At 38.7% G+C, this 25,732-nt stretch overlaps 1 protein-coding gene across 1 annotated transcript in view; it reads left to right on the plus strand.

The window, feature by feature from the left end:
* The window catches only part of ADAM32 (ADAM metallopeptidase domain 32), a 160,507-nt gene that overhangs the window by 49,204 nt on the left and 85,571 nt on the right, over nucleotides 1-25,732 (plus strand). The window contains exons 11-12 of the mRNA XM_043454325.1: nucleotides 14,722-14,803; nucleotides 23,018-23,154. Coding sequence (XP_043310260.1) covers nucleotides 14,722-14,803; nucleotides 23,018-23,154 — 219 coding nt within the window. The remainder of the gene's footprint in view (nucleotides 1-14,721; nucleotides 14,804-23,017; nucleotides 23,155-25,732) is intronic.

Genomic DNA, 25,732 nt, shown 5'->3' on the forward strand with positions numbered 1-25,732 from the left:
GAAAATATCTTCTTCCACCCATTAGGTTGCTTTTTCATTTAGTTGGTATCTTCCTTCACTGTGCAGAACAGTTTGGTTTCATGTAGTCCCATTTGTTTATTTTTTGCTTTTATTTCCCTTGCCTGGGAAGACAGATTATAAAAAATACTGCCAAGACTGATATCAAAGATTATGCTTCCTATCTTTTCTTCTAGGATTTTAAGGTTTTAGGACTTAAATTTAATTCCTTAATCCCCTTTGAGATTTTTTGAATATGTTACGGAGAATGGTCCAGTTTCAAGAATGTGGCTGTCCAGTTTCCCCACCACCATTTATTGAAGAGGCTCTCTTTTACCCCTTGTGTGTTCATGCTTCCTTTATCATAGATTATCAACCAGATAAACTCGGATTTATTTCTGGGTTATCTGTTCTGTTCCATGGATCTATGTGTCTGTTTTTTGTGCTAGTACAGCACTGTTTTAATTAATACAGCTTTGTAGTATAGTTTGATATCAAAGAATGAAGTATTTCCAGCTTTGTTCTTTTCCTCAGAATTGCCTAGCCTATTTGGGGTCTTTTGAGAATCCATTAAATTATAGTATTCTTTGTTCAAATTTGGTGAAAAATGCTGTTGCTATTTTGATGAAGGATTACATTGGATCTATAGACTGTATGAGATTTTAACACAATAGTTCTCCTAATACATGAACACATATGTCTTTCCCTCTGTTTGTGTTCTCTTTAGTTTCTTTCATCAGTGTTTTACTAGTTTTCTGAGTATAGGTCTTTTATATGTTGGTTAGATTTATTCCTGAGTCTTTTAATTTTTTTTGATGTGATTGTAAATAAGATTGTGTTTTTATAAAGAAGTTTAAGCAGTTTTTTAAAAAAATGATTGCTCTTTTAAAAAATGATTTTACTTATTTATTTTTGGCTGTGCTGGGCCTTCATTGCTGTGTGTGCTTTTCGCTAATTGTGGCGAGCAGGGGCTCCTCTCTAGTTGTGGTGCACAGGCTTTGCATTGTGCTGCCATGGCCGCTAGGGCACACTAGCTTCAGTATTCGCAGCTCTGGGCTCTTGAGCACAGGCTTACTAGTTATGGCACATGGGCTTGGTTGCTCTATGGCATGTGGGATTCCCGGACTAGGGATCGAGCCTGTGCCTACTACATCGGCAGTCAGATTCTTTACCACTGAGTCATCAGGAAGCCCAAAACTGTCTTCTCTTCTCTTTCTGGTAAGATTTATTAGTCCATAGAAGCACAACTAATTATATTAATTTTATATCCTGCAACTTTACAAAATTCATTGATGAGTTCTAACAGTTTTTTGTGGCATCTTTAGGATTTCCTATACATAGTATCATGTCATCTGCAAACAGTGACAGTTTTACTTCATCCTTTCCAGTTGGGATTCCTTTTACTTCTTTTTCCAGTTTGAATGCTATGGCTAGGATGCCAATACTATGTTGAATATAGTGGTGACAGTGGGCATCCTTGATGTGTTCCTAGTCTTAGAGGAAATGCTGCCAGTTTTTCATTCCTAGGTATGATTTTAGGTGCTGCGGGTTTGTCTTATATGACCTTTATTATGTTCAGTATATTCTTTTATAGGGCTTCCCTGGTGGCTCAGTGGTAAAGAATCTGCCTGCCAATGCAGGGACATGGGTTCCATCCCTGGACATGGGTTCCATCCATCCCTGGGAAGATCCCCTGGAGAAGGAAATAGCAACCCACTCCAGTATTCTTGTCTGGGATATCCCATCCCCAGAGGAGCCTTGTGGGCTACAGGCCATGGGGCCACAAAATAATTAACTAAAATGTACCTTAGCAAATGAACAAAATGTTCATATATACCCATTTTGTTGAGAATTTTTTGCCATAAATGCATGGTAAATGTTGTCAAAAGCTTTTTCTGTGTTGGTTCAAATGACTATATTTTTATTCTTCAATTTGTCAATATATATGACATTGATTTGAAAAATGCAGCAGTGGCCACCGGACTGGAAAAGGTCAGTTTTCATTCCAATCCCAAAGAAAGGCAATGTCAAAGAATGCTCAAACGACCACACAATTGTACTCATCTCACATGCTAGTAAAGTAATGCTCAAAATTCTCCACGCCAGGCTTCAACAGTACGTGAACTGTGAACTTGCAGATGTTCAAGCTGGATTTAGAAAAGGAAGAGGAACCAGAGATCAAATTGCCAACATCTGTTGGATCATCAAAAAAGCAAGAGAATTCCAGAGAAACATCTATTCCTGCTTTAATGACTAGGCCAAAGCCTTTGACCATGTGGATCACAACAAATTGTGGAAAATTCTTAAAGAGATGGGAATACTAGACCACCTGACCTGCCTCTTGAGAAATCTGTATGCAGGTCAGGAAGCAACAGTTAGAACTGGACACGGAACAACAGACTGGTTCCAAATTGGGAAAGGAGTATGTCAAGGTTGTATATTGTCATCCTGCTTATTTAACTTACATCCAGAGTACATCATGGGAAATTCTGGGCTGGATGAAGCACAAGCTGGAATCAAGATTGCCAGGACAAATATCAATAACATCAGATATTCAGATGACACCAGCCTTATGGCAGAAAGTGAAGAAGAACTAAAGAGCCTCTTGATGAAAGTGAAAGAGGAGAGTGAAAAAGTTGGCTTAAAGCTCAACATTCAGAAAACTAAGATCATGGCCTCCGGTCCCATCACTTCATGGGAAATAGATGGGGAAACAGTGGGAATAGTGACAGACTTTATTTTGGGGGGCTCCAAAATCACTGCGGATGGTGACTGCAGCCATGAAAGTAAAAGATGCTTACTCCTTGGAAGAAAAGTTATGACCAACCTTTGTTACGCCAACAAAGGTCCATCTAGTCAAGTCTATGGTTTTTCAGTAGTCATGTATGGATGTGAGAGTTGGGCTATAAAGAAACCTGAGTGCTGAAGAATTGATGCTTTTAAACTGTGGTGTTGGAGAAGACTCTTGAGAGTCCCTTGGACGGCAAGGAGATCCAACCAGTCCATCCTAAAGGAAATCAGTCTGAATATTCATTGGAAGGACTGATGCTGAAGCTGAAACTCCAATACTTTGACCACCTGATGCGAAGAACTGACCCGTTTGAAAAGACCCTGATGCTGGGAAAGATTGAAAGCAGGAGGAGAAGGGGACGACAGAGGATGAGATGGTTGGATGGCATCACTGACTCAATGGACATGAGTTTGAGTAAACTCCGGGAGTTGGTGAGGGACAGGGAGGCCTGGCGTGCTGCAGTCCATGGGGTCGCAAAGAGTTGGACACAACTGAGTGACTGAACTGAACTCAATGACATTGATTGATTCATGGATATTGAACCATCCTTGTGTCCTGGGATAATCCCACTTTACCATGGTGTTTGATTCTTTTAATGTATTGTTAAATTTGGTTTACTAACATTTTGTTGAATATTTCTGCATCTGCTTTCATCAGTAATGGCCTGTAATTTCCTTTTTTCTGATACATTTGTCTGATTTTGGTATCAGGGTGATGATGGCCTCATAGAATGAGTTTGGAAGTATTCGTTCCTTCCTCTGCAATTTTTTGGAATAGTTCCAGAAGGATAGGTATTCACTCTTCTCTAAATGTTTGGTAGGATTAACCTGTGAATCCTTCTGGTCCTGGACTTTCGTTAGTTGTGAGTTTTTAAATTACTGATTCAATTTCAGTACTGGTAATTGATCTCTTCATATTTTTTATTTCTTCCTGGTTCAGTCTTGGGAGATTGCACTTTCCCAGGAGTTATGTCCATTTCTGCCAGGTTGTCATTTTATTGGCATATAGTTTGTTCACAGTACTGTCTTATCCTTTGTATTTCTGTGGTGTCTATTTCTGATTTTATTGGTTAGGTCTCTCTCTTTTTACCTTGATGAATCTGGCTAAAAGTTTACCAATTTTGTTTATCTTTTAAAAGAACTCACTCTTAGTTTCAACTAAAATATCACTTTTAGTTATCTTTCCTATTTTTCTTCATCTCTATTTCATTGATTTCTTCTCTGTTCTTTTTTATTTCGTGCCTTCTACTAACTTTTTCTAGTTCCTTTAGTGTCACTTTAGGTTGATATTTTTCTTGTTTCTTGAGATAGATTGTATAAACTTCCTTCTTAGAACTGCATTTGCTGTGACCCTAAAATTTTGGAGCATTGATTTTTATTTTCATTTGTTTCGAAGTGTTTTCTGATTTTTTTTCTTTAATTTCTTCCAACCCATTGGTTATTTAGTAGCATCTTATTTGGAATCTATTGTTTCTGTTATATCCAGCTTTTTGCTTTTGATTAACTTCTAATCTCATACTGTTGTGGTTGGGAAAACTGCTTACTATGATTTCAATTTTAAATTTACTGAAAATTGTTTTGTGCCTGTCATGTGATCTGTCCTGGAGAATGTTCCATGTGCGCTTGAAAAAAAAGTATATTCTGCTGTTTTGGGATGGCATATATATTTAAGTTGATGATATCTTAAGATGCAACACATTCTAACAGTTTTACATTTTATTGCTACTAATGTTTTTTATGTCATATTTTGCATAATTTTTGTGTATATCTTAACTACTTATTGTGGATATAGATAATTTTACATCTTTTATCCTGTAAAATTCCTACCTCTTTGTTTACTATCTGCTTCCCTTTGCCAGTGAGACTTTTCCTCTGTCAGTTCAGTTCAGTTTAGTCCAGTCGCTCAGTCGTGTCCAACTCTTTGTGACCCCATGGACTGCAGCACGCCAGGCCTCCCTGTCCCTCACCAACTCCCGGAGTTTACTCAAACTCATGTCCATTGAGTCAGTGATGCCATCCAACCATCTCATCCTCTGTCGTCCCCTTCTCCTCCTGCTTTCAATCTTTCCCAGCATCAGGGTCTTTTCAAACGGGTCAGTTCTTCGCATCAGGTGGTCAAAGTATTGGAGTTTCAGCTTCAGCATCAGTCCTTCCAATGAATATTCAGACTGATTTCCTTTAGGATGGACTGGTTGGATCTCCTTGCCGTCCAAGGGACTCTCAAGAGTCTTCTCCAACACCACAGTTTAAAAGCATCAATTCTTCAGCACTCAGGTTTCTTTATAGCCCAACTCTCACATCCATACATGACTACTGAAAAACCATAGACTTGACTAGATGGACCTTTGTTGGCGTAACAAAGGTTGGTCATAACTTTTCTTCCAAGGAGTAAGCATCTTTTACTTTCATGGCTGCAGTCACCATCCGCAGTGATTTTGGAGCCCCCCAAAATAAAGTCTGTCACTATTCCCACTGTTTCCCCATCTATTTCCCATGAAGTGATGGGACCGGAGGCCATGATCTTAGTTTTCTGAATGTTGAGCTTTAAGCCAACTTTTTCACTCTCCTCTTTCACTTTCATCAAGAGGCTCTTTAGTTCTTCTTCACTTTCTGCCATAAGGCTGGTGTCATCTGAATATCTGATGTTATTGATATTTGTCCTGGCAATCTTGATTCCAGCTTGTGCTTCATCCAGCCCAGAATTTCCCATGATGTACTCTGGATGTAAGTTAAATAAGCAGGATGACAATATACAACCTTGACATACTCCTTTCCCAATTTGGAACCAGTCTGTTGTTCCGTGTCCAGTTCTAACTGTTGCTTCCTGACCTGCATACAGATTTCTCAAGAGGCAGGTCAGGTGGTCTAGTATTCCCATCTCTTTAAGAATTTTCCACAATTTGTTGTGATCCACATGGTCAAAGGCTTTGGCCTAGTCATTAAAGCAGGAATAGATGTTTCTCTGGAATTCTCTTGCTTTTTTGATGATCCAACAGATGTTGGCAATTTGATCTCTGGTTCCTCTTCCTTTTCTAAATCCAGCTTGAACATCTGCAAGTTCACAGTTCACGTACTGTTGAAGCCTGGCGTGGAGAATTTTGAGCATTACTTTACTAGCATGTGAGATGAGTACAATTGTGTGGTCGTTTGAGCATTCTTTGACATTGCCTTTCTTTGGGATTGGAATGAAAACTGACCTTTTCCAGTCCGGTGGCCACTGCTGCATTTTTCAAATTTGCTGGCATATTGAGTGCAGCACTTTCACAGCATCATCTTTTAGGATTTGAAATAGCTCAACTGGAATTCCATCACCTCCACTAGCTTTGTAGTGATGCTTCCTAAGGCCCCCTTGACTTTCCATTCCAGGATGACCTACTGTAGGTGAGTGATCATACCCTCTGATTATCTGGGTCGTGAAGATATTTTTTGTATAGTTCTGTGTATTGTTGCCACCTCCTCTTAATATCTTCTGCTTCTGTTAGGTCCATACCATTTCTGTCCTTTATTGTGCCCAGCTTTGCATGAAATGTTCCCCTGGTATCTCTAATTATCTTGAAGAGATCTCTAGTCTTTCCCATTCTATTGTTTTCCTCTATTTCTTTGCACGATCCGTGAGGAAGGCTTTCTTATCTCTCCTTGCTATTCTTTGGAACTCTGCATTCAAATGAGTATATCTTTCCTTTTCTCCTTTGCTTTTCGCTTCTCTTCTTTTCATAGCTATTTGTTAAGGAGTGCTCACACAACCATTTTGCTTTTTTGCATTTATTTTTCTTAGGGATGGTCTTGACCCCTGTCTCCTATATAGTGTCACAAACTTCTGTTCATAGTTCATCAGGTAATCTATCGGATCCAGTCCCTTGAATCTATTTCTTACTTCCACTGTATAATCGTAAGGGATTTGATTTAGGTTATACCTGAATGGTCTAGTGGTTTTCCCTACTTTCTTCAATTTCAGTCTGAATTTGGCAACATGGTGTTCATGATCTGAGCCACAGTCAGCTCCCCGTCTTGTTTTTGCTGACTGTATAGAGCTTCTCCATCTTTGGCTGCAAAGAACATAAATCAATCTGATTTCGTGTTGACCATTTGGTGATGTCCATGTGTAGAATCTTCTCTTTTGTTCCTTTTGTAATATTACTTATTTGTAGTTGTGTCCTCATCAGCTTAGAGAAGGCCTCTTTAACATTTCTTCTTTCTGTTTCAGTGGAGCTGAACTCTGGTAGCTTTTGCCCTTCTGTAAAACTGTTTATCTCTCCTGCAAATCTGAATGATATCTTAGCCAGGTAGAGTATTCCTCGTTTTAGTTTTTTCCTTTTATTTTTTTGAATATATGATGTTACTCTATTCTGGACTTCAGAGTTTCTGCTAAAAAGTCAGCTGATAGTCTAATGGGAATTTCCTTGTACTTGATCATTTGTTTTTCTCTTTGGGTTTTAAGGGTTCCTCTTTATCTTTTACACATTTTAATTAGACCATTTGTTGGTTTGAACATGTTAGGGTTCATCTTGGGTTCTGTCAGTGATTCCTGGACCTAGGATGTCTGTTTTCTTCTTTAGGGAATTTTTAAAGCTATTATTGCTTCATATAATTTCTCTGCCTGTTTCATTTTTTCTTCTTTTTCTGGGGTGCCTACAATGTGATTGTGAATGTCACTTCATGTTGCCCCAGAGCTTCTTGTTTTATTATTAAAATCTGTTATCTTTTTAAATTGGGTAATTTCCACTATTCTACCTTACAGAACACTGATCCATTTCATTCTCTGTACCATCTAACCTATTATTGATTCCTTCTGGGGTACTTGTTACTTCATTTATTGTATTGTTTAGCTCTGATTGTTTTTAAAAATATCTTCTAACTATTGAAACTCTCATTGTATTCATCTATTCTTCTCTCCACATTAGTGAGCATGTTTATGATTATTACCTTGAGCTCATTTTGGGTAGTAGGTTGCTTATCTCTGTTTTGTTTAGTTGTTTTTTAGGTTTTATCTTGTTTGCTTATTTGAACATACTCCTCTCTTTCGTCGTTTTGCCTGGTTCTCTGTGGCCTTATATGGGAGGCATCTTATGAGGTCTAGCAGCATATTTCTTGCTGGCCATTAGAGCTAAGTGATCCAATGTGTTCCCTGTGTGGGCTGTTAGTGCCCTTCTGTTGTGTCATGACTTACTACTCTGGGCATCCTGGTTTTGAGGCTGGCTTCCAGCCTGGCTAGCTGAGAACACTGCCTTGTGAGGCCACTGTAGGCCCAGTGGTGGGCAAGACCTGCTCCCCTTGTGACTGCTTGTGCTCTCTGGTGATGCACAGCTGCTGCAGGCCCTGCTGGTGGGTATTGCATGCCCCCTCATTAATAGGGTAAGGGAGGATTCTAAAATGTCATTGTTAGCACGGTAGAAAGAGATTCCAAAAAGATCTACCCCCAGAATCTTAATCTCAGCTACCTCCTGCCTCTTTCGGATGCTCTTCAAGTTCAGCAAATATAGCCTGACCCAGGTTCCTTTCAAATGACTACCTCTATGCTGGGAGTCAGAGCATGTGAGATTTTGTGTGTATTCTGAGTGGAGTATGTGTTTCCTGTAGCCCTCTAGCTCTCCTGAATGTAAGCTCTGCTGGTTTTCAAAGTCCAACTTTGAAGGGGATGGTTCACTTTTTCAGTGCAAGGTGGCTGTGCTGGGAAGCTTGGCTGGGACTCAGACTTCTTGATCCTCAATGAGGTTCAAGGTTGTGATATGCCTCTTGTTTGTAGACACATTTCGAGCTTGGATGTGTCAGTCCTGACTGGACCAAGTCTCTGCCTTCACACCTGTCTCATTGTGGCTCCCTTCTTTATATTGTTAATTTTGGAAATTCTTTCATACTGGATTTCAGGTCATTCCTATAGTTGCTCTGATATACTAGTAATTTCGGTGTGCCCTTGGGAGGAGGTGAGTTCAGGTTTTCCTAATCTGCTGTCTTAATTTCTTCAGCTATATTTTCTTACTTTTCACTGAACTTTTGAGGATATTCAGTATATAGAGAATTGCAAATTATATTTTCTTACTTTTCACTGAACTTTTGAGGATATTCAGTATATAGAGAATTGCAAATTTTGTGTTAATTTTTAAAATTAATGGATTTTATTTTAGATCAGTTTTAGCTTTACAGAAAAATCAAGAAAAAGGTACAGGAAGTTCCCATATACTCCCTTTCCCCCACGACTCTTACCTCAGTTTCCCCCCATTATTAACATCTTGCACTGGTGTCATACATTTGTTAAGGATGGTGAACCAATATTGATGCATTACTAAATAGATCCCACAGTTCACATTAGATTTCACTTTTTATGTTATATAATTCATTTTTAAATTTTAATGACTTATCTGTAGAGATATTCTAATTTCTGCAAGTACAATCATATCATCTGAAAGTTATGGTAGTTTTATTTTTTCTCATCTAACACTTATGCAAATTGCTCTCTTAGTATGTTAGCTAGGACCACTAAAATATGATGAATAGAAGTAACAGCAAGTATCTTTATTTCATTGTTGTTGCAAAGGGAAAGATTTCTGTGTGTCAGTATTAAGTATAAACTTGCATTACAGGTTTTGTAGATGCTGTTTGTCAAATAAAATGTTTATTATGTTTACTAAAAGTTTTTTAAAAATTGTGAATAAATTTTAAGTTTTATCAAATGTTTTTCTTCATCTATTGTAAGAATTATATGATGTACCAATGCTTCTGGAAGTAAAGCCTACTTTATTTGATATAGATATAGACAGACAGTGAATCAACCTATTTGTCCAGTAATGGATGAATGGATAAAGAAAAAATAGGTTTATATACATAATGAATTACTATCTGACCATAAAAAGAAGAAAATCTTTACATTTGTGACAAATGTGTAGGTCTTATGGGCATTTTGCTAAGTGAAATAAGTCAGAATGAGAAAGACAAATATTGTTTACTCTTAGTTATATGTGTAGCTCAGACAGTAAAGAATCTGCCTGTAATACAGAAGACCTGAGTTCAATCCCTGGGTCAGGAAGATCCCCTGGAGAAGGGAATGGCAACCCACTCCAGTATTCTTTCCTGGAGAATCCCATGGACTGAGGGGCCTGGCAGACTACAGTCCATGGGGTTGCAGAGTCGGACACGACTGAGTGACTAACACTGAGACTGACTTATAAGAGTAATCAAAAACAAACAAACAAATGGGTGAAGGTGATCGAAAAGTATAACTGTGTATACTTTTACAAAGTATAATTATACAAAGTATAATTGTATAAAAGTAACAATACTGTTGTCTATTTGAAAGTTGCTAAGAAAAGCAGTGACAGATTTTATTTTCTTGTACTCCAAGATCAATGTGGACTGAAGCCATGAAATTAAAAGATCCTTGTTCCTTGGGAGGAAAGCTAAAAAGCAGAGACATCACACTGCTGACAAAGAGTGTTGTTACTGAATCGCTCAGTAGTAGTGTCTGACTCTTTGCAACCCCATGGACTGCAGCACGCCAGGCTACCCTGTCCTTCACCCTCTTCCCTGAAGTTTGCTCGAACTCATGTCTATTGAGTCAGTGATTCCATCCAACCATCTCGTTCTCTGTTGTTCCTTTCTCCTTTTGCCATCTATTTTTCCCAGCATCAGGGTCTTTTCCTGTGAGTCTGCTCTTCGCATCAGGTGGCCAAAGTATTGGAGCTTCAGCTTCAGCTTCAGTCTTTTCAGTGAGTATTCAGGACTGATTTCCTTTAGGATGGACTGGTTGGATCTCCTTGCTGTCCAAGGGACTCACAAGAGTCTTCTCCAACACCACACTTCAAAAGCATCAGTTCTTTGGTGCTTAGGTTTCTTTATAGTCCAACTCTCACATCCATACATGACTACTGGGAAAACCATAACTTGGACTATACAGACGTCTGTAGGCAAAGTAATGTCTCTTCTTTTTAATATGTTGTGTAGGTTTGTCATAGCTTTTCTTCCAAGGAGAAAGCATCTTTTAATTTCATGGCTGCAGTCACCATTCACAGTGATTTTGGAGCCCAAGATAATAAAGTCTGTCACTGTTTCCATCGTTTCACCATCTATATGCCATGAAGTAATGGGACCATATGCCATGATCTTAGTTTTTTGAATGTTGAGTTTGAAGCCAGCTTTTTCACTCCTCTTCCACCTTCATCAAGAGGCTCTTTAGTTCCTCTTTGCTTTCTGCCATAAGGGTGGTGTCATCTGCATATCTGAGGCTATTGATGTTTCTCCCAGAAATGTCAATTTCAGCTTGTGTTTCTCCCAGCCTGAAATTTCACATGATGTACTCTGCATATAAATTAAATAGCAGGGTGACAATATACAGCCTTGACATACCCCTTTCCCAATTTTAAGATGTTGAACTTTGATGCATTAATAGTGAGACTGGTGACAGGGAATTTATCCCATTAGAAATATGGAAATTATGGTACAGTCAGCATCCTTAAACTTAAGTAGTGATCCTTCTTGATATCTTGATGCTATCTTAAAGCACCAGTGTATTTTTCATATGAGTAACGTGCTGCATGTTAACTCACTTCAGTTGTGTCTGACTCTCTGTGACCCCATGGACTGTAGCCTGCCAGGCTCCTCTGTCCATGGGATTCTTCAGGCAAAAATACTGGAGCAGGTTGCCATTTCCTCCTGCAGGGGATCTTCCTGACCCAGGGATTGAAACCACGTCTCTTACATCTCCTGCATTGGCAGGTGGGTTCTTTATAACTAATGCCACTTGGGAAGCCCCTGAGTAATGTAATATACTGAGTAATGTAATATAAAATACTAGAATAAATACCTTGAAATTATGATCATTAACAGTAATTTCCTGTGGTCTCCATACTCCAGAAATTTATAATCTGGGTCCTAAAGGAGGAACAGTAAACATAGTAAGCTTAATTTTTTTAAACCTTTTACAATCTTTCCTTTATTCAACAAATGTTCATTGAGATAACATAGCATAGTGATTCAAATTTAACCTCTGGAGGCCAAATGCCTGCATTTAAGTTCAGCCCTGTCTGTCACCTAGGGCAGTTGATGTGTTCTGCCTCAATTTCCCTATATTTGCTTTTATTATTGTTATTCCTTTCCATCTTTATTGAGTTATAATTGATAAGTAAAAATTTTATATATTTAAGGGGTACAGTGTGGTTTTTTAATAGCATTTAAAATTGTTTATTATTTATTTATCTTGGCTGTACTGGGTCTTTGTTGCTGTGTGAGGGATTTCTCTGGTTGTGACAAGCAGAGGTTACTCCCTAGTTGCAGTGTGCAGGCTTCTCATTGTAGTGACTTCTCCTCTTGCAGAGCATGGGCCTCAGAGTATATGAGCTTCAGTAGTTGTGGTGCATGGGCTCAGTAGTTGTGGCCTGTGAGCTCTGGAATGCAGGCTCAGTAGTTGCTGCATATGGGTTTAATTGCCCCGAGGCATGTGGACTCTTCCCCAGAACCATGTCCCTTGCACTGGCAGGAGGCTTCTTAACCACTGACCACCAGGGATGTCCACAATGTGATGTTCTGATATAAGTATACATTATAAAAGTTTAATCAAGTTGATTAAAATATCCATCATCTTATACAGTTGCCATTTTTTGGTGTGTGGTGAGAAAATTTAAGTCTACTGTAGCAAATTTCACATATACAATACAGTATTATTAACTCTAGGCATCTGACTGTACATTAGATCTCTAGGACATATTCATCCTGTGCAACTGAAACTTTATACCTTTGACCATCTTCCCATTTCCCCCATTTCCCAACCCCTGGCAACCGCCATTCAACTCTTTGCTTTTGTAAGTTGACCCTTTTAGATTCAACATATAAGCAAGATCTTACAGTACTTGACTTTTCATGTTTGGCTTACTTCACTTAGCATAATGTCCTCCAGGTTTATCCATGTTGCAAATGGCAGGATTTCCTTATTTTCTGAGGCTGAATTATATTCCACTGTGTATGTACATTGTATTTTCTTTGTCCATTTGTTTCTCAGTGGAATTTAATTTAAAAATGGGCCTCTTGGGCATCATCTTGCATGCCTGGGGGCACTCATTGTGCCCTCACGTTCCCTTGTGGGAGAGATCATGGCTGAAGGCGTGTCTTGGCACTGAGCTGTGCTGAGTTGGGGGAATGGTGACGTGGGCAGAGTGAAACTGTTTTTACCTAAGAATGTGAATGTTCCTGGATTTTTTTGCTCAAGTGTGGTGTGGGACCCTTCCTTGGACTCTTAGGCCACAAAAATACTCTCATCTGTGAGTGTTTCTCAAAGGTGTCTCTGGAGAGAGAGATGAGGGTTAAAAGTCCCAAGTCTTCCATCTTGTTGATGTCATTGCAGAAGATTAATATTAGTACATTATGTGTATCTGTTTATAGTTTAAAGGAGGAGGAAGTAATGAGAGTGAGAGGAAGAGTGCGAGAGAGATCCAAAGTAATGAATCAAATTAGAAGTGTGAAGACAGATTGAGGCATATTTAAACTCAAAGGAAGGTGGACAGCATTACAGGTTATTGAAGCAGTGTACTTAGAGATATAGGAGTAAGTAATAATTCTTTTCAAAGACCATGGAATTCATAGTTATAAGTGTAGCTAAACCTCTGTAGGAGGAGAGGGAATCAAGAAATGTTGAAGAAGTAAAACGTTAAATCTTGATAACTGATTGGATGTGAAGATTGGGTGGGCAGTATTAAGTAAAAATAGTTATTATTGTATCCAGATCATCAGGAGTATGGATAGAGTTTAGGGGAAAGTCTTATCTATTGGCAGAACTGTCTTGAATGAAGAAAGAATTTAAGCAATAATTCAATATTGGAATGTAAAGCTAAACTTGGGTGTTAAGGGCAAATACTTGGATACAAGTGCTGGAGGGTAGGGATGTACAACATGAGAATAAGGGAGCCGTGGAGGGACAGTGCAGTTGTGAAGTAAAGTGCAGGTGAGACTGAGGGGACCTTTTAAATTGAGAATTGAGTATTAAGCTTTTCTACATACATCCTGGAATGTTTATTTTGGCTGGGGCTCTAAAGATGGCAGAATATGTTTGGAGCATCCATATCTTAGTAATTGAAAGTACAGCTCTGGATTCAAACTGTCTTAAGTTCATATCCTTCAGCAGTACTTATTAACTCTGATGCCCTGAGCAAGCTATTTGTACTTTCCATCTGATATATGATTTGTTCAGTGGGGACAAATAATATCTATTTCCTGGGTGGATTTGAGAATTAAATAGAATGATTTACATAAATCTCTGAGAATAGTGCTATTATTATATGGCAGGCTATATGGAATCTTTTTCAAAGCAGAAAAAAATTAACTTAAGTTGTAGAACAATATAGTCATTATAGTAAGAAAATGGTGAGCTTACCTACATTTGAATGAAAACTTTTAATCCATACATTAAAGCTATTTTTCATTGTTATTGGGCAAAATGCTTTTGATTGAAATGTTTGATCAAAGTCTTTGGTGCATGTGTGCATCCTCAGTTGCTAAGTTGTGTCCAACTCTTTGTGACCCCATGGACTATAGCCCACCAGGCTCCTCTGTCCAGGGGATTTCCCAGACAAGAACACTGGAGTAGGCTGCTGTTTGCTTCCAGAGAATCTTCCTGACCAAGGGGCCAAACCCTGGTCTCCTGCAGTGCAGGCAGATTCTTTACTGTCCCTTTACAGGGAAGCCTGTAAAGGCTTTGGTAACCTTAACTAAATGTCACAAGAACAGTAAAGTCATCAAGAATTTGGATTCACTGGATATGTTTTAGAAACCCAAAGTGCTTAATCTCATTTAATTAACACTATTTTACAAATGTGAAACAAAGACATAGAGAAAGATTTTACTTCAGTTTGCTTCAGACTAGAATTTTATGAACTACAGGAAAATTCTTAGCAGGAAACATCATATATGAATTGTTTGTCAAAATTAATTGTCATTTAATACTTATTTATTTAGCTTTAGAGATTATCCAGATTATTTGGGAGCAACATTTCCTGGAAAGATGTGTGCTACTGGTTATTCTGCAGGAATTGTTTTGGTATGTAATGACTTAATCTTATTTGAAAACAAATACATTAAAAATTTACCCAGCATTACAGCATATATTTTACACATTTTATATTTATATTTACATTTATATATTGCATTTATATTTCATCACTGTTAAAACTTTGAAATATGTAGAATTAATAGTATTCTGAAGTGCAAAGTATCTTACTACAAATATTTGGAAGTTAAAGTAGAATAAAATATCACAAATACACTTGTATTCCTTACTATATTGAAGAGTGCATCATGAAAAGATCTGCAAAGATATTTCTATAACCTAAATAGATTTTTTTTGTAGGTATAAAATTGGAGTAGTCTTACAGATAAAATAACTTCAAAATCAAAACAAGTGATCAACCAAAAAGTATGATAAAAATTCTTTAAAATGTTTCAAAATTTTATGTTATTGTTCAGTCGCTCAGTCATGTCCAACTTTTTGTGACCCCATGGACTGCAGCATGCCAGGCTTCCCTGTCCTTTACCATCTCCCTAAGTTTGCTCAAACTCATGTCGTTTGAGTCAGTGACTCCATCCAACCATCTCAGCCTCTGCTGTCCCTTTCTCCTTTTGCCATCTATCTTTCCCAGTGTCAGGGTCTTTTTCAATGAGTTGGCACTTTGCATCAGGAGGCCAAAGTATTGGAGCTTCAGCATCAGTCCTTCCGATGAATATTCAATGTTGATTTCCTTTAGGATTGACTGGTTGGATCTCCTTGCAGTCCATGGGACTTTAAAGAATCTTCTCCAGCACCACAGTTTGAAAGCATCAATTCTTTGGCACTCAGCCTTTTTTATGGTCCAGTTCTCATATCCATACATGATTACTGGAAAAACCATAGCTTTGACTATACGAATCTTTGTTGGCCAAGTAATGTCTATTTTTTAACATGCTGTCTAGGTTTGTTATAGTTTTTCTTCCAAGGAGCAAGCATCTTTTATTTTCATGGCTGCAGTCACCATCTGCAGTGATTTTGGAGCCCAGAAAAATAAAGTCTGTCACTGTTTCCATTGTTTCCCCATCATTTGCCATGAAGTGATGGAACCAGATGCCATGATCTTTGATTTTTGAATGTTGAGTTTTAAGCCAGCCTTTTCACTCTCCTCAGTTTAAGTCTGAATTTTGCAGTAAGGAGTTCATGATCTAAGCCACAGTCACTCCTGGTCTTGTTTTTTCTGACTGTATAGAACTTCTCCATCTTCTGTTGCAAAGAGTATAATCAGTCTGATTTTAATATTGACCATCTGGTGCTGTCCATGTGTAGAGTCATCTCTTGTATTGTTGCAAGAGGGTGTTTGGTATGACCAGTGTATTCTCTTGGCAAAACTCTGTTAGCCTTTGCCCTGCTTCATTTTGTACTCCAGAGCCAAACTTGCCTATCACTCCAGGTATCTCTTGACTTCCTACTTTTACATTCCAGTCCCCTGTGACGAAAAGGACATCATCTTTTTGGTGTTAGTTCTAGAAGTTCTTGTTGGTCTTCATAGAACTGTTCAACTTTAGCTTCTTTGTCATTAGTGGTTGGGGCACAGACTTGGATTACTGTGATATTGAATGGTTTGCCTTGGAAATGAACAGAGATCATTCTGTTGTTTTTGAGATTGCACACAAGTACTGCATTTCGGACTTTTTTGTTGACTATGACGGCTACTCCATTTCTTCTGAAGGATTCTTTCTCACAGTAGTAGATGTAATGGTCATCTGAATTAAATTAGCCCTTTCTGGTCCATTTTAGTTCACTGATTGCTAAAATGTTGATGCCCACTCTTGTCATCTCCTATTTGACCACTTCCAATTTACCTTGATTCATGGACCTAACATTCCAGGTTCTTATGCAATATTGTTGTTTTGTAGCACTGGACTTGACTTCCATCACCAGTCACATCCACAACTGGGTGTCGTTTTTGCTTTGGCTCCACCTCTTCATTCTTTCCTGAGCTATTCCCCTAGCTTGGTTTTTATCTTGGCAATTTTGTTTGGTTCCCTTTTATAGTTTCTAGTTCCTTGGTTCAGTAATCTGTGTTTCTATTGACAGTCTTTCTTAATTTCTTCAGCATTTTTATTAACTGCTCTTTGAACTTGGGTTCTGGTAGATTTGGGAGGTCTGTTACATTGTTTTTTTCAGAGGATTTCTCTTTTTTAAATTGGGAGTAGTTTTCTGCCTTTTCCTTATAGTTCTCTGACTCTATGAATTTAAGAGAAACAGTTATCTACTCTGGTCTGAAGGTCTGTTTTTATGTGGAACTGAAAGCTGAATGCAAAAGAATTGATGCTTTTGAACTGTGGTGTTGGAGAAGACTCTTGAGAGTCCCTTGGACTGCAGGGAGATCCAGCCAGTCCATCCTGAAGGAAATCAGTCCTGGCTGTTCATTGGAAGGACTGATGTTGAAGCTGAAACTCCAGTACTTTGGCCACCTGATGTGAAGAGTTGACTCATTTAAAAACATCCTGATGTTGGAAAAGATTGAGGGCAGGAGGAGAAGGGGATGACAGAGGATGAGATGGTTAGATGGCATCACTGACTCAATGGACATGAGTTTGGGTAAACTCCAGGAGTTGGTGATGGACAGGGAGGCCTGGTATGCTGTAGTTCATGGGGTCGCAAAGAGTCGGACACGACTGAGCGACTGAACTGAACTGACCCTGTATGTAAGATTGTGTAAGTCCAATAGTTTTGGTTCAAGGGCTGTTTTGATATGAATGCTTGACATGTCTTTCTCAGGGTGTGCTGGCCCTTGTCCCCTTAATAGGGGGTATGATTGTGGTGTGCTGACTAGAGCCTACACTGGATGTTGGGCAGAGCCTCTCCTTTGCTCTGTGGTTGTCACAGCTCTGTTGGGGACAGAATCTGCTCTTCAGTTGTTGGAATGGAAGTTCCCAGATCCTTTTCTAAACTGTTGTGTGAGGTAGGAGGGACTGGAGCACTCCTTCTGGGACAGGAGCTGCTGTGAACTCCTCCCCAGGTGCTGTCCACCAAGATGTGTGATTGTGTGATGTTCCTTGCCACTTGATGTGTGCACCCACAAAGTTTGCTGATTGTGGCACCTGGAATCATCTCTGTTATGGGAGTACCAATAATTAGCTCAGATGTCCCTCATGCTTGAATGCATTGTTCTGGTCCCAAAACTCACTGGTCTGAATCCTTCCAAAGTTATACTCCTGTGCCTGATTTGGGAGCATGGATTATCAGCTTAAATTTCAGCTCCCCCACCTCCATGTTTGGGTATCCTGGAAGTTTGCAAAACCCTCGGTGGTGGAAACCATGCTTTGTTGTGAGCATGCTGACAAGAAAGCTGCTATGGTGCACCTCTGACCCTTGTTTTGTGTGTTGACAATGGGACTCTTATGGTGGACTCTCACATCATTCTGTGCACACTCCCAGTCATTACCCAGACCATATTCCAGGCCCGTCAAGCTATCTCTGTATAGCCAAACTGAGTCCTTTCCCCAGACTGTCCACTGAAGCTTCAGATTCAGAACTTGGCCACTTCACACTCCAGTAGGCATGTGGGAAGCTTGCTGACATGCAAAGGCAGTCTGTCCTGGTCTCTCTGTGCCCTGCTGGGGCATAATCCACCTCCCACATTCTCCCTTTGAGTCTCTGAAGCTCCCTCCCTATCTGTCCCACCAGACCTCCCAGGTGGTAAAGGAGATTTCTAGAGTGAAGGAACCTTTCTCTTTCACAGCTCCCTGCCTAGTGGCAGAGGTCCCATTCCAGTTCCTCTTTTCCCTTGTCCCTTCATCCTACTCCACTATCTAGGACTCCTTCTTGCAGATTTAGTTGTATGCGATCTTACGCCTGCTTTCAGTAGATTTTCTGTGAGATGTGTTCTGCATGTAGATGTATTTTTGTTGTATTTGTGGGAGGAGGTGAGTTCCAGGTGCCTCTATTCTGTCATCTTGATCTCCTCCCACTCAGTAGCATTTTTAAACTTTATACTTTTACTTCTCTTCTTCTCCAGGTTCTTATTGTTTTTCAGTTATTAATTATAGTTTATGTGCTTTTATACCTTTTTTATATTATATATCCTATAATGTATTTTACTATAATTGTTTTAGTATATTTGTGTTTCCACTTTTAAACTAGAGTGAATTATGCACCACCATTATGTTATCACAGTATCTAATTCTGACTATACACTTGCCATTAACAGTGACATTTATGCTCATTTTCTCATGTTTTAATGATGTTAATTAGCATTATTGAACTTCATCTTCACTCCCTTTAGTATTTCTTGTAAGGGATCTCTAGTGATGATGAACTCCTTTACCTTTTATTTGTTTTAGAATCATGATCTCTTCTTCATTTATGAAGCACAGCTTTGCTGGGTATAGAATTCTTTTTTTATTTTTCATTTATTTTTATTAGTTGAAGGCTAATTACTTTACAATATTGTAGTGGTTTTTGTCATACATTGACATGAATCAGCCATGGATTTACATGTATTCCCCATCCCGATACCCCCTCCCACCTCCCTCTCTACCCGATTCCTCTGGGTCTTCCCAGTGCACCAGGCCCGAGCACTTGTCTCATGCATCCAACCTGGGCTGGTGATCTGTTTCATCCTAGATTATATACATGTTTTGATGCTGTTCTCTCGAAACATCCCACCCTTGCCTTCTCCCACAGAGTCCAAAAGTCTGTTCTGTACATCTGTGTCTCTTTTTCTGTTTTGCATATAGGGTTATCATTACCATCTTTCTAAATTCCATATATATGTGTTAGTATACTGTAATGGTTTTTATCTGGGTATAGAATTCTTAGTTGACAGTTTTTTCTTTTGATATTTTTGAATATATAATCCCATTTTCTCCTCACCTGAAATATTTCTGTTGAGAAATATGCTGATAGTCTTATGGGAGTTCCCGTGTATATAACCTGATTTCTTCTTTTTCTTTCAAAATTCTTTCTTTTTCTTTATTTTAACAATTTAATTGTAATGTGTCCTCATGTAGCCCTATTTGGGTTCAACCTATTTAGGATCCTTTGTATGTTATGCACTTGGAAGTCCATTTCTTTCCCAGTTTTGGAAAGTTTTCAGCCATTTTGCTTTAAATGAACTTTCTGTCCCTTCCTTTTCAAGTTCCTAAGATATGGATATTAGTGTGTTTGTGTGTGTATGTGTGTGTTCGTCCCATAGTCATGTAGGCTTTCTTCTCTCTTTTTCATTCTTTTTAAGGTTTTGATCCTCTGACTGAATAATTTTTAAATATTCTTGCATTCTAGATCGCTGATTCTTTATTCCACTTGTTCAAGTCTACTGTTGAAGCTCTAGGACATCTTTTTTTAATTGATTTTTATTTCTTCGTTGAACTTATTTTCTTCATTCACCATTTTCTAATTTCATTTAGTTATCTATTTGCTTTTGTAGTTCACTAAAATTCTTTAAGAAGTTTATTCTGAATTATTTCTCTGACAGCACTCCTTTCCTTTTGGGTCATTTATTTGCAACATTTTTAGTTTAATTTTATTGTGTTACATTCACATGATTTTTCTTACTTTCTTCATTCCTTACTTTGGTATCTGTGCATTTGAGTAATTGGTCTCCTCTTCCAGACTTTACAGGCTTACTTTGGCAGACAGTTCTTCGCTAGCCAGCTCAGTTTAGGTTTTTGGACATGTCCCTGGGCAGACAGGTTCTATTTTGGGGTGAGAGCCACTGTCCAAGCTCTGAAGTGAAGGATGAGGGGTATTAACTGTCAGGACTGCTGGCATGGTTCCCTGCCCAAATGAGGCAGGAGGATGTACTCTGTGGTTGTCTAGATTCACTGATCAGCCTTCCTAAAATGTAAGGAAAAAGAACTCTACTCAGCAGTAGCTGAGGAATGAATTAGCTTCCCTGCCATGACAAGGCAGCAGAATAGGTCACATGACTTGCATGCCTCATTATTTGTGGACCCACGTTAGGCAGACTGTACCCTTAATTCCTTGGCCACGTGGGACCACTGGGTTTTGCTCTGAAGATGGGGAAAACCATGAGCTGTGCTGTCTGTTCAAATGCCACTGTAAGCAGGATTGTTGGATAGAATGGCACAGCTTCCTGTGTGCTCTGACTAGATTCACTGGTTGGGCTTTCTGAAGGCTATATTTAGCAATGGCAGGGTTATGGATTTGTTTCCTTGCCCAGGTGGAATTGGAGAATCAGCTTAGCTCTTTGTGGGCTCAACCCAAGCTATCTGTGACTCCAGGTTTCCTGGCCAGACAGCGCCACTAGGTTCGCTCTGTGAACAATCAGCTCTGCCTGCCATACTCTCTGTTCGTGTTGATGCACTGTGCAGCTACCAGGTATTCTAGCCAGGCTTCTTGTCAGGGGTAGCCAGGGGCTATGCCAGTCATTAGGCAAGGCTATAAACAGCTATGCCGACTGGGTAGAAGGTCCAGGCCAGCAAAGCTTTTCATCGGAGGACTCAAATCAGGCAGATCTGCACCTCATTGACTTCCCTGGTCATACGGTTCCACTGTCCTGGCTCTGCAGATCTACTAGTTGGGACCTACATTTGCTATGGATGGGAAGTTGGCTTGCCAAGGTCTAAGCATTGATTGTTGCAACCCTCACCCCTACCCTGCCTTCTCTGTCATGATCAGATTTACAGTGGTCAAATCCGACTCATCCTTTGTGATCCTCATGGGGCAGGACCAGAGTAGGGCTCCCAGTGACCCACAGTACTGGGGGATCTAGATGTCCACTCTGTACTCTCCTCCCACTTGTGGGACCACAGCCGGGGAGACCTCTCAGTGTTGTGCTGCACCAGTGTGGGGGAGGGGTAATGCATCGTGCATAGCTGCTCCTGCTGATCTTCTTATGAGGTCTGTCTTGATCTCTGGTGCCGGTGGTGCTTCAGCCTCACTTCCATGTTCTGGGAGTAGACTTGGGAAAGACCTATGTTATCATCTTGTTAATATCACTCCTGTTGTAATTTAATTCTGATTAGGGACCTGGAGATAAGCAGGGGTAATGAGACAAAAGTTCCAGTTATTTTCATTAAAAATGTCATTTTTTAAATGTAGGGACTTTTTCATTGTTTATAGGGAAGCTTACTCTACTAGCAAGAGAGGTCCAGTGATATTTGTCCATGTCACTCTAGTTCCAATTTCAAGTTTCAGATTCTGACTCCTGCATCAAATCTTGGAAGTTTGATAATTAAATTGGTGCTATAACCCTACAGTACTTATAACTAGGCCCTGAGCTTGGTCCTCAAACCAATAACTAGAGGAGATGACGAGTCACTACTGTGCTGCTGTAGAGGCTTTCTGATTGCCTATTTACATTCTCAGTTGCTCATTTATAGTTTTTCCTTTCTGTTTCATAATGTGCTTCCTCTAGCACTTCCATAAGAAGCCAGTTGACCCCACAATTTTTATTATAGCTTGTTTTTGTAAGAGTGAAGTGCCTTGATGAGCCTCACATCTTGGCCTTTTCCTGCACCTTATCTTATGCCACATTTGGCAATAATTTGAGAAATTATGATGTCATTGCATATTGTGAATTACCATTGTCCCATTTCTCCTTGTCAGGGAAGATACTTGTGCATTTGTTATATTTGTGACAGCCTAATCATAAGAGAGAAGGCAGTGGCACCCCACTCCAGTACTCTTGCCTGGAAAATCCCATGGATGGAGGAGCCTGATGGGCTGCCGTCTATGGGGTCGCACAGAGTCGGACACGACTGAAGTGACTTAGCAGCAGCAATCATAAGAAAGCTTTCTTGAGGATCTGTTTTCTGTGGTTTCTCCTGATACTAGTTATTGTATCTTTGAGAATATTGGCTGGAAGCACATAGCATACTTACAACTGAGTACTTCGGTCATATGTACACTTTGTGAGCTGGGAAGTGGAGTATCATGTGGACTCTCCTGAATGAACATGATAGCTGGTCTAAGAAATTAGGCAAATGGAAGATCATGGTCCATATAGCTAAAAATCTGATGTAAAAATAGCACATTTATGTAGTTATGACAGTTATTTAAGGATTATCTTAGGCATTCAATTGTTAAATCATGGCAAAACTAGACATAGGTTCATATGTTTATATCTTAATAAAATTTCATAAGAAGGGCTTCAGGTTCTTAGTTGTCTAAGGAACTGTATTTCCATATTCTTAAGTATTTGATAAAACAATAAAATGATTTTAATTAGAAAAATACTATTTTTACTACCCTTCAGTTAATTGTCTTTTATTTGAATTTTCTTTGATGTTGATGTAGTATCCCAAGGAGATAACTTTGGAGGCAGTTTCAGTTATTGTTACCCAGATGCTGGGACTCAGTCTGGGAATATCATATGATGACCCAAAGAAATGTCGATGTTCAGGAGCCATCTGCATAATGAGTACAAAAGCCCTGTAAGTTTTTCCAAAAATAAATTTTATTTATTTGTTGAATTTATCAATAATTTGTTTAAATAATTCAAGTGAAAGTTTTTAGTATTTGCTTATAGTGCAAATTAACTATATAAATGGACCAAGTACCACAAAACCTAAATATGAAATTTTAAGCCTAAGAGTAGTTTGGTAGAAGGTTAGTATTAGAACAAAATAACAAATCCAGTCTGCAAGATACATTACCAAAGGAATTTCCCATAGACTGTGTATTTTATGAAATCGCTTAAGGGATCTTTAAAAATATCTGTAGCTCAAAACAAGTGACCTTTGTTTTTAGAGTATATTAATATTCTGGGAAAACTTCAATCTAAATGACATAACATTTGTGTGACTTTGGATAAATTAATAGACCTTGCTTAGGTTTAGCTTTCTCATCTTTAAAATGGAAATGATTATGCCTAATGTCTTGTTTTCCAGAGTGATATAAGAACAAAATGAGAAAATAAAATGGGAAAGTGTTTTTTAAATTGTAAAGTTTCACAAGTATGTGATGGATTCGCTACAATGATTTATAAATTTGCCAATGTTCCTCACATGGTATATGATACAAGGGCTATAGCAGGTGTCATAAGTATTCTAAAGTTTTTCATCTGTAAAAAGGGCCTATGCTAAGTATGACCTATTCATAACTGAAGAACAACCAAAAGTCAAAGGTGAAAACAAGCCATTACTTTTCAAAAACATACTCTTTTTATAGTTCTAAGCACCACCTAAAGTTAGTTCTTACATTCTAAAAATAGCTCAAACACATATTTTGTATACAGACATATTACGTTATAAGCTAGTTCTACATGTGTTATATGTAAAAATAATATTTATATGTATAAAATATTTAATTTTATTAAATTTCAATGTATAAATTATAATACTGTTTATTGAATCAAATATAAGATTTATATAGCTGTATAAACAAGATGAGAATTGCCACTTTGGGCCTGTTGTCCATTTGGCCAACTATTTTCAAGTATGCTTATGACAGGATGCTTTGTGTAGCTCACCCAGAGTCTGGTATTAATGATAATAAAAATAACAGATATTTACATTGTACTTGCTGTGTGCGAGAGGCTATTTCAAACACTTTGCATATGTTGTGTCATTTGGTTTTCACAGCATCTCCTTAGGGCAGGTCCTAATATTCTCACCTTTACAGATGAGAAACTGAATTATAAAAAGGATAACTATCTGTGGTCAGATAGTTGGTTGTGGGAATCCAGAGTTTTGAACCCAGTCATTCTGGCTTTAGAATCTGTGTTAATAAACCTTTGGATTTGTATACTGCTTTGTTATATATCAAATGCTTTCATACATATTCTCTATTTTCTTAAAGAAACTTTTTTGATGTGTGTAGGGCAAGTGTTATCTTAATTTTAATGAAATTTAACAATTTTATTTGCATCTATGTGTAAGGTATATAAACGAATATATAAGATCTATCTATAAATGTATATAGATGTATCTTTTGCATGTCCACAGTACTTCTCATATATTATTTTATGTGATTTTCAAAGAAAGTGTGTAAGTAAAGCAAATATTATTTCCATTTGTCTTTTTCCATGTGTTTTTTACTTTTTTATGCTTTAAGGTTAACAATCATTTAATGTATTAACATTTTCACTTATAAACATACAATTTGCATATACAGGGAAAAACTGGTTCTTAAGACACCACAGACTACTAGAGACAGGCAAGCAATCGGAAAAAAAAGAAAAGATCAACCCTAGGGGAAAAACTGGAACCGCATTCCATGCCGGTGTCTGTAAACTTGGGAAGGTGAAGAAGATCGCACAGAATCACAATTAATATAGAAAACATACACGGGTCATTCTGTATCAATGGCAGGAACTTTTCCCATAATCCAGATCTTGCATCCCGGTCTGGTCCATTTCATGAATGTTGATCTGAAACACAGTCGCTCACCTCTCCCTTCTCTTTAAATCTAACTCTGAAGTTAACTCAAGAAATTAAATGAACAGAGCTAAGAAACAAGCAGACTGGCATGTGTTCAATATCAATGGCCAATTATTTAAAAGTACACATGGAAGTAAAATGCTGACTAAACATTTTACTTTAGTTAAAGTGAACAATTTCCTTCCAACTCACCTAACTTCTTGATTTAGGACTACCTAAGTGAGGCGACCAAAGATTGGCATCTATGAGAACTGGGGCCAGGGAAATGAAGCATCTCAGCCCATCTTTATGCTGAGCATGCATTTCCTGTCAGGATTAAGTCACTAGGGACAGTGAACTTCCAGATTCAACTACAGTTGCCCAGCGTGGCTTGCCCAGCTAGGGACAGGGACTGGAGATTGGGGATCACATGTACGTCAGGACTTCAGTCCACAACTCCCCCCAGTCTGTCAGGAGGCAGCCAGGGGAACACATGGAGACCATCTGCTTCAAGGGCATTTCAGTGACATAACTCAGTACCTGTGGTTCCAGTAATTCCTAGTTCAAAATGAACACTCCAGTGCAGCATTAAAAACTGAGTTTAGTATTTTGTTTCTAAAGGATACAGCTTGAATAATGATTACCATCTGAA

Source organism: Cervus canadensis, chromosome 31, assembly GCF_019320065.1.
Source record: "Cervus canadensis isolate Bull #8, Minnesota chromosome 31, ASM1932006v1, whole genome shotgun sequence".
Classification (NCBI taxonomy): Eukaryota; Metazoa; Chordata; class Mammalia; order Artiodactyla; family Cervidae; genus Cervus; species Cervus canadensis.